The 10,115-nt window shown below is 41.1% G+C and overlaps 1 protein-coding gene across 1 annotated transcript in view; it reads left to right on the forward strand.

Annotated features, from left to right (window-relative positions):
• TMEM192 (transmembrane protein 192) overlaps positions 1-10,115 on the forward strand; it is an 18,007-nt gene that overhangs the window by 560 nt on the left and 7,332 nt on the right. The window contains exons 2-4 of the mRNA XM_008638599.2: positions 3,139-3,285; positions 7,322-7,586; positions 9,538-9,672. Coding sequence (XP_008636821.1) covers positions 3,139-3,285; positions 7,322-7,586; positions 9,538-9,672 — 547 coding nt within the window. The remainder of the gene's footprint in view (positions 1-3,138; positions 3,286-7,321; positions 7,587-9,537; positions 9,673-10,115) is intronic.

A 10,115-nucleotide genomic window follows, 5' to 3' on the forward strand; every position in this document is an offset into this window, starting at 1 on the left:
GGCCCCGCCCGGGTGAGCGGCCGGGCTGCCGCTGAGGGTGGGCGCCGCCGGGCGAGCGCCTCGTGTTCCTTGCCGTCTCTTCCTTCCGCCTCCTCCTGGGTGTTTTATGTCCCGGGCGCCCGAGGCTTTATCTGTTTCTTCCGGGGGGAGCCGCCGGCCCAGGCGCCTCCCCCGTGGCCCTTTCGGAAGTGAGGAGGCCGCCGCGGCCCCTCGCTCCCCGCGCTGCCCCTCCCCAGCCGGGTTTGGAATAACCCCGAGGCATTTGGGCCTGGGATTTTTTTTTTTTTTTAGTCTCTAATCAAGGCTGCTCGTGTGTCTCCTTCAGGTTTTCTGGTTTATTTTTCCATAGGCGGGTCCTGTCAGTGCCATCTCTGGATTATGTGCTGTTCGCTGGCATGACCACAGCGTTTTTGTGTTTGTTTGGATGTTTCTCCCCGCCCCAGCTGGAAGCCTGTGTGGGCAAGGCTTGCTGGCTGTGGCTTGTTCCTGTCTGCCCTCCTCCTCCTCCTGGTGCTGGGCTGCTGTGGAAGTTGTCACATGCTGGAAGTGGATCAGGGAGCCAAGTGGCTGAAGCTTTAACCTTGTCCTGAGCAGCAGTGCCAAACAAGTCCATGTTTAAGGCGTTTTGGCTTTTGACAGCTCTGGTTTCAGCTCAGCTTAATGAAATGAAACCTGTGTTTGCTCTAGTTAGGATATTTACTAAATTGTTTTAATGTCTGCATGGGACCATCATATCCCATGCTTTAATTCCCCTCCTCTCCATTTTGTCTATAATAATACTTATTTGAAGAGATTATGTTATCTGGTTCTTCCTAATATTGGCTGTATTTTAGGATGCAAAGATGGATTGTAGCCAGTCTTGTAGAGAAAGTAGCATGGTCAAAGCTCTGATAAAGCTGTGTCTGTGAAGGAGTGCCCTGATCTCTCATGGTATTGCAGAAATGGTGAATCATTTGTTCCCATGAGACAAAGGATATTGTCCTAAGGAGAATTGCTGTGTTTGTGGGAGATGTGAGCTGTTAACCCTGCTATTGATTCTGTGATCATAAAATGGTTTGGGTTGAAGGTTCTTTAAATATCTATTTCCAACCCCCCTGCCATGGGCAGGAACACCTTCCACTAGACCAGGTTGCTCAAAACTCCATCCAGCCTGGCCTTAAACACTTCCAGAAATGTGACATCCATAGCTTCACCAGACAGCCTGTTCTAGTGTCTCTCCACCTTCATAGTAATGAATTTCTTACTGATGTGTAATCTAAAGAATAAGGCAAGATGCCTTGGCTGCTGGAGTGTTGGTCCTTGCTTTCAGAGCTTAAGATTGTACCTGGCCTGTGAAAACAGGCAAACGAGGGAGAGAGGTTATCTTTGCTCTCTTGCTTCTGGATTTTGTATCAGTGACATAAGAGGAGTGCCAATTCTAAACATTTAGGTGTGCAGTAAAAGGTCATCTTACCAGGCAGGTATTTCAGTAAGGGTCATTTACAGTCAAAAACTGGGCTAATTAAAAAGTATCAAATAACTGAGGGTGGTCTGTTCACACTTCTCTGTGGTAGGGCAGGTGTACAGTATTCACAGTTCTAAAATAAAACTGGTTGTTGACTGAAATAACCCTTGATGACTACTTCCTTCACTGTAGACAGTTGTCTGCAGGTGAAATAACACTGGGGGAGACAATCTACACTGTCCTCATTGACATGAAGTATAAACCTAGGTCTAATCCCTCTCTTCCTGTGCTAGTGTCTAGAAGGATGGTGTGCCTCACTTGTCTCGAGTCTTATGCTGCCTTCTCTCATGGCAAAGAGAAGTCCTCAGTTCATAAAACAGGAAATAGCCCAGAGGCCCCTTGTTACAGCGGAGATACTGTAACACGCATATATCAAACCAGGAGTCCCGTGGAAAAGAAATACATATGTGGACAGATTCTTGGTAGATGTTTCAGAGAGATGTTTATTTCTCCAGCCGCATGGCCGGAGCTCTGCCCAGGAACTGTTCCAGTCACGGGACCAAGGGTCCTTCTGCCCGCGCAGGGAACACAAACCAACCAATGGGAACGAGGCTGAGCAGGGGCAGGGAAACCCCGTGTCTGTGCCCTCAGGGCCCCTCTCCCAGGGCTACACGGCGGGGGGAGGGACCCCAACAGCCCCTGGCATGTCTGAATAGTCAGAAGTCTGGAGTGGGATGGGGTCTGCCCTTGTTTTGTTGCTCTGGGCTGTGGTTGGTATCACTGAGAAGAGCTGTCAAAACTTGAGTGGAACTCTTCAGTTACTTTATCTTCTGAGGCAAGGGACGTGTAACAAGACGCTAAGAGAGAAACTAGCAATTTTGGCCATCATGGTGCCTGTGTACATTTCACTTAATATGTATTGAATGACCTTGTCCTGGCCTGAAAGGAGCAGGGATGCACAGCTGTGCGGCAAGTTCCTTGTCCAAGGTTTTTCCCTCCACTCATAATTAGTTTTACCTTCTGCTTAGTAAAAGATACTACATTTGAGCCGTATGTGAAGTCAAAGACCTAATACTTGGCTCCAACATGACAAGGGTGGGCTGCATTCTCTCTAGTGTAGGCAGAGAACATCTTGCTCAGCACTTGGTAGCATCTTCTTCCCTCTGTGTACTGCTGCTTCTTTCTTGCCCAAGTTCAGTTCCGGTTTTGGTGTTTTGACATGTCAGTAGTATCAGAGGCTGAATCCCTCAGAACTGTTACAGTGCAGTTTTGTTGTTGCCTCCAACTGTAGTTGGACAGAAGTGAGAACAACAAAGAGTTTTGCAGTACCTGTATAAAGTATGTGAGAGAGATTTTGTCACTTTTTCTACTTTTTCCTGTAAATATACTAATGCTTCTGATATCTCTCGGGGCTGAAGCTCAGATATTTGTAATACATTTTAAAGGCTAAAGTTCCTGAAGACTCAGTGTGATACTAGGAAGTAGATTAGTATTGGATTCCTAAGGGACTGAGTTCTCACATAAAGGTATGGTGAGAGTTTACCTAGAGTTTAAGAGCTTGTCTCAAGATATTAACCTATTGGGTTTTTTTTCCCCCCTCAGGGCTTGATTTGCTAACAGAAAATTCCTAGACCTTTGTACTTTACTTTTAGAGCTTACCTGTTGCTATTGTTTGCTCTCTCCTTCTGTTCTAGGGTTCCTTGGAAATAACACAGAGTTTGGAAGATGATCCTCTACTGGATGCACCACTTATTTCGTCTCATACATTGCATTCCCAGCTGAGGCCAAAATTTCATGCTATCCCAGTAGTTCTCCTTGCCAATTTCCTGTTGCTAATACATGTAAGTTTAAGAAGCATGATTTCCCTAAGAAAACTTGCTATCTCTCTTCTGAATCCTTACTGTTCCTGTGACAGAATTCTGATGATATGATAGGGAATTGCGTACACTGTTCTTCCAAACCAGTGAGGTCCCCTTTGCCAATACATTTTGATAGTGTATGTGTTATCAGATACTTGCTGCCTTCTCATTCTGGTTGTGACACATCTTGTTAGGAAGAAGAGCATTTTAAATAGTACTTCTTCTATGCTGTTGGAAATTTACTTAAAAAATAATATTACTGCTGTAGAAGTGCTATACTGGTTGTAGAGGGCTGATAGTTTTGATGCCATGCCTTCTGAGAGCAAATGTAATTGCAGAGAGAAGGTAACTAAAAAAGTAAAGCTGGACTTGCTTAGGTGGTGTTGCATGGTAGTGGATGGAGAGAGAAATTAATCCAAGTGTAACTTCCTGTTCTCACTTCTGGAGGTTAAGAGCAAAAAAGCACAAATACTGAACAGTATCTAGGCATTTGTGGGGGTTGGTGGACAGAAGCAGAGAGAATCCTGCCTAGTAATGAGTTTGTCCTTGATAAGCTGAAGAGGCTTGTCGTTGCTTGTGAGTGTGTGGCAGCCAGATACGAAGAAGGAAGGCTGAAGAGCTCTGAGCCTAAGATCTGACTGAAATAGCACTTTCATGCCTTTTAGGTGCATGGGTTAGCAGTGGACTTGGTAGTGTTAAGTAAATGGTGGACTTGGTGATCTTAAAGGGTCTTTTCCAACCTAGATTCTATGATTCTGTAGTACCAGTGACACGAGCTATTTTAGAGCTTCATTTGATCTAAAACAAAAAATAGTGTTCCCAGTGCTCTTGAAAACATGCTCTCTGCCAGAACCATGTACCAGCCTCTAAGGTCTTTCTTTGGGCAGCTGCATAAAGCTGTTCAATGTGCTTTAGCCTTCTAATTTTAGGAGTAGATGTTTTGCGGGCCTTGTAGTAGTATCAAGAAATGCTTCTCTGGCTGTCAAGTAGACTTAAGAAAGACTTTTGCTGTTCTGCTGAATAGACTACCAAAATGCCCAGTGGAAACCATGTATCCAGCTTTATTTTTATTCCCTTCCCCTACCAGAAGAACTCTGTGCCATCCCATTATAGAAGGCACTTGAAGTCTGCTATTAGTAATAGAGCAGTGAATATTTTTCTGCCAAGCCTTGGGGCTTTACTATCTACTACCATAGCTGATGCAGCCAAATATCTGTCACCCAGATCCTAGGAAACTGCTGCCTGTTCTTCCCCCCACCTTTTCCTCGCTCCTGCAAATGGAGAGAAGTGTGGGTAGGTTAAATGGGAAAACTTCTGTGGCATCTGTCAACACACTTTTTCACAGGTTGTCTCATTGCTGTTGCTGAACCTGCTTCAGTGACTAGTTGGTCCTTGGAGCAAAATGGAGAAGTATCCTTTTCTGTTGGCAAAATAGCATTATAATTGCTACCTGGAGTGGCACTGTCTCTCTCACTGAAAAGATGGATAGGGAAAACAAGCTTGTTAGATTTCTATCCCCTATGCTTCTGCAAACATGCATTAATCTTGTGGAATGTGGAGAGAGGCCAGACTGACTTCTGATGCACAGCCTGCCAAAGGGGTAAATGTCCTGGAGAAGTTAAGCCATCACAGTATTATACAGTAGAGCTGTAATGCATCTCTAAAGTAATTTGTATGTAACTTGGAATATTTTTTCTTCATCTTCTGGTGCCAAGAAATGGAGCTAGGTAGCAAAATAGCTGCTGTGGTGCAGCTGCCTAGTTACATACAAATCTGGAAAGTATGGGTAGGATATGCTGGAGGGTGGTGGGACTGGATTTTTGAGTGCCTTTCCTTTTGCCAAGCCTTGCTTTTCTGAAGGCTTCCCATCAGGAGGCTGGAGAGCAATGTGAAGTGTACAGACTAGAAATAATTTCTTTATATTAATCCTGTCTTTCCTTAATCCTCTGTGTGTGTACGCATACACAAAATTGAACTTAAATACTACTCTTTGTAAGAATAACTTTTTGTATGTAAAAATATGTGAGGGGTGAAACACTTGTTATTGAACTGCGCAACAATGCAAGCAAAATATGTTTAATAAATACCACTCTAAATGCCAGCTTCCTGTTTCCTCTTGTATACACTATTGTGGTAGTTTAGTCAAGATGCAGTGCTGGGTCATTCCTGCTTGCAACAGTTTAATATAGCTATTTTCTGTACTAAAATGCATTCCTAACTCCTGGAAGGAGTAGAACTAAATGTGTCACTATTGCAAAATGGCAAACCAAACAGTAAACAGATCAAATAAAATAGCTGAGTTATTCTTAGCTTTGTAAGAAAAGAAGGTGCTAAAATAATAGATTAAACAAATGATAAACCTTCCTCTTATTTAACTACTTAATCTAGCTACTTAACCTATCTCAGGATAATATGGTTTTATGGGTAATGTGGAGTACACTCCTATTTTGGTTTGGGTTTTTTTCCTTTCACCTTCTATCCTATCTGTCCTCTGTACTGTCTCTTTTAGGTATTGACGATTGTGTGAAAATGATTCCCCTTTTTTGCTTCCTCCCCAGTTGCCTAACTCTGGTCACAACCAGAGCAAGCTAAGGGCAGTTTGTCTCAAAAGTAATTAAGTCATTCTGAAAAGTTAATTTTTGTGAAGAATGTTGCTTGACGAAGTACAAAAATAGGAAATATAAGTTCAAGAGGGTGGAAAGGGGGTGGTGGGATTTTAAATATTCGTAGAACTACATATGGAAACAAAGGGAACAGATGAAAATTGGGTGCTTTCCTCCATCTTTGGTTCTCTGTGCTGTTTCTGTTAGTTATGACATGCAGAACATCTGACACCTTTTTTTAAGCTAAGTGTATTAGAACTATTAGACATTTGCAGACTTGAGGCAAATAGATTTTGTTGTTGTTGTTGTTTTGTCTATAGAAGCTCTCAATTTACTTCTGTATTGGTGGGAGTTGTTTTTCTTTACAATTCTGTTTTAAAAATATTCCTGTTCTGTAGAATGAACCAGGATGAGAAAGTATAATATTATTCTTGCTCATTAAATGAACACAGTAGAGGAAATATTTTCTGTGGCAAAACTCTATAAGTATTAAGAAAGCCCTGTGTATATACATGTACCACAGGTAATATACATGTACCACAGGTAATATGCATCCACAACTTTGCCTCCTAATTGGCCGAAAGATTGCTGATGCCAAAAACTTGGAGAGGAGTCTAGAACACAGGAGAAGTTATGGCATAATGGCAGTAGTCTGAAAGGATAAGTATACATACAATCTGACTATAAATGCAGTCTGACAATCTATCTGGTCATTCTGACATAAGTAAAAAGGTAAAATGGACAAATCTGATAGTAAATACACTAAAGAATTATTACCAGTTGGCAAAGAGGCCTACTCAGGGTTAATAATTCACTTTAAGTTACTATGATGATTCACTTTTCTAATGTCAACCTGGAGACTATCTTCAATGGCTGTAGTAAAGGGTGGATTTTCACTTAGGAAATGTCAATTTAAGGAAACATAGACTGTACCAATAAGATAAGAGCCTGTCCCACAGAGCAGTATTAAGTGTAATTGAATGAGTCTAAAAATATGTGATTTTCTTTTATAGGAGCATGTATCAAGTTCTCCTTGAAGTAAAAAAGCATAGTAAGGAGGGTCCAGAAATGAAATAAATTCACTATGAAGAGTTGAGGAACAGTGAAATTGACTTAGTAGAAATTCTGGGAAGGGTGACAATTACCAGGTCTATTCTGCTGGAGACTGGTTGTCCTTCCTGGAAGTCAATCTTACTACTTAGCAATTTCAGTTATCTGTATGTTCCCAGAGTGGCATGTCGTGGTTGTAGCAAGTGTCTAATGTTTTATATGTTACCTCAACGCTAATTAAATCAATTCAGAAAGTAATGCATAATGAATAAACTACATAATCCTGGTTTTGTGTTGCAGGTTTTTTTCATATATAGAGCTAAATGTCGACTTGAAAGATTTTTCTTTCTTCCTTTCTCTTCCAGGTTGCTTTTGTTGTTCTAGCATTTTTAGCGGCTATGTTTTGTTCTTACCCCAATCCAAACCAAGATAAGTGCCCTGGAAACTACACTCACCCACTTAAAGTGCAGACTGTCATAATAATTGCAAAAGTAGTTCTGTGGGTTCTGCATATCTTTTTTGAACGGTATGTCCAGCACCACCACAGCAGAGTCAGAAGAAGAGGTTACTTCTCCATATACCGATCAACAAGGCATCTAAAAAGGCTTCCACTGCTGATACACGCCACAGGTTAGGTGAACTTGGGTTTTTTTCTTTATGAAGTTTTAAACTGTGACACAATAGAAGACTGAACAGTTTATATGTAATTTGTATTATATATTGTGAACTTCTGAAAACCTGCCTATGAGCACTTACAAATTATATTTTAGTCAGATGAACCTCTGGAGTGATCTTTCTTGTCTGCCAGATAGAGGTTGTAAGGAACTGTAGTGCAAAAATGCTCATGCATCTAAGGTTGAGTAAAACATTTAGTCATTAGCATTTAGTCTTCAGCCATAAAATATTCAGTCAGCAAGGTCTGTGTTTGACTGCTAGTGATCTTGATTGCATATTCATTTGTTTGGGTGCATATGTGGTAAGACTGCTAGTCCTTCCAGGAAGTGTGCTGCTCTTCTCTTTCAAGCTCAGCAATTCACATAGAAACAGATGAATTGCTTGTTGCTTAACTGAATTCAGTGAAAATAGCCGATTTTCTGGTCTTCATTGGGCTCTGTGTAACATTCTGCTCTATTTCTGATTGGCTTTTTCAACTTTGTATGGACAAAAGGTGGCATATAGGAGTGATTTAACTCTGTATTTTTAAGTTGCATCACTGGCAAGTTTAGCTGTAAAGTGTTGGTGAAACTAACTGGTGAAACTTTTCTACAAATCACTTCCAAATCTGAAATCCATCTAACTTAAGGGGATTTTTCCCACAAATAGCAGTGGAAAAGGGCAGAGTGATGGCTTTTACAGTATTTCGCCTCTTATAATCCTGGAGTAGATTTTTTTTCACCAGAATTAATGAGTGAAATGGTCCTGTTCTATATAAAAACCTACCTTTTTTTCCAGAGAGTCCCTAAAAGCGCTAGTCAGCTTGGTAAATGCACAACACTTCAGGCTCTGGCCACTAGATAGAGCTCTGAAGATGCAGAAGTGTTTGGAATGCAGTGACAAAAGCAAGCTACAGGAGGCTTAAGGATGTAGAAGGACTATTTCTTCGTGTTGCAGTGTAATCTGCAATACTTAGCCCTGCTTTCAGTCTTGGAGCCCAGTTCTCCCCTGCTAGACAAACTCTGGACATTTGTGGCTGTTCAGGTGCAATCAGGTGTGTGCTGTAGAATTTTGATCATCTCTTGTTCTGAAGGTAGTTCTTCCATTACTGCAAGCTTCCTGCCATGGTAATGACTGCTGATACCACTTCTTTCACTTGACTGACACTGAAGGAAAGAGAACTGCACAGTTCCCTAGCTATATGAATAGTCTTTATAAATTTAGTACTTTACCCAGACACTGGTTATAACATTTTTACAGGAAGGAAGAGAACATTTCACACTCAGCGTCAGAAAAGAGGGTGTATAAAGAATTAAAAATGCTTTTTAGGTCTGTAACTCAGTATTTTTTCTCCTTGATTAATTGTACTCGTTCCCATTAAACTTTCAGTAACGTTCAAGTATTAAGATAATAGCTGGGCAAGTGGAAGCCTATACAAATAGGCTTTGAAAGGAAGGTGTTTAGGTTTTTTTGCTCTTTTAGCCTAATTTAAATATATTTTAAATCCACTACTTGAAGGAAAATACTCCCTCATTTTCAGCTGACTGATGTGATCTCTTAGGAATTGAAGGAATGGGTAAGATGGATATCATCAGCAAAGCCAGAAACTGTTTAAACCCCTGTACATGTTTTAGGTATTTCTAGTGTGTTTCTTCGACTCTTGTTTTTTAAGTCAGAAGAATCTATAAGAAAACTTATCATTGTCTACCATTACAGTCATATGCTGAATTTAAACTTTATTTTGCTACCAGCACATATAAACTTGCATGTTAAGGAAATTAGCTGTAGGGGCAAGTACGGTATGAAATGGAAAAGCATTACTGAAATGTTGCAGCATAATGCAGATACTGGGGATGAGAAAGTATTAATTTATTTTCAATAGCTAATAAGATTAGTAAGTCTGTAAAATATAACATTTGTTTTCTAGGTAATACAGCCCTGCTCTTGATTCTGTCAGTGCAGCATTCCTTTCCTGATCACAGTAAGGTGTACCTGTATCTTATCCTGGGAGTCCTGAGCCTGGAGATGATTAGTTCCCTGACATGCTTAGTGATTTACACAGGTGAGAGAGGCAAGCTTTGCCTTCTTGTGTGAGATTCATTATAGCTGGTACTCAACTGTTTTGTTTGCCCTCACTGTAGTTCACTTGGGGTGCCCCAAGGTATTTAACTGCCATTATAAATACAGAACGATTCTGTGCTTGTAGAAAGAGAACTAAGGCGAATCCAAAACAAATTGGGAAAGGTTGTCAAGCTTGATTTGGTTCCAAGGGCTGCTAAATGAAAGCTCCATGTTATCTCAAAGCTGTTAATCCAGAGAAGTGGCAATAAATGCCTAATTGTTTCCAAAAGTATGCTGGGAACAGGTTTGTCCGTTTATCAGTGTTTCTCAAATGCATGCACCACAAGCTGTGAAGCAGTAAGAGCTGGCTGGCTTAGTCAGAACTGCTTCTGGGATTTACATGTGGGGTTTGCATACCTGATCGTGTGATTGTGCCTTATCCAG

The sequence above is a fragment of the Corvus brachyrhynchos genome, unplaced genomic scaffold (assembly GCF_000691975.1).
Source record: "Corvus brachyrhynchos isolate BGI_N302 unplaced genomic scaffold, ASM69197v1 scaffold178, whole genome shotgun sequence".
NCBI lineage: Eukaryota > Metazoa > Chordata > Aves > Passeriformes > Corvidae > Corvus > Corvus brachyrhynchos.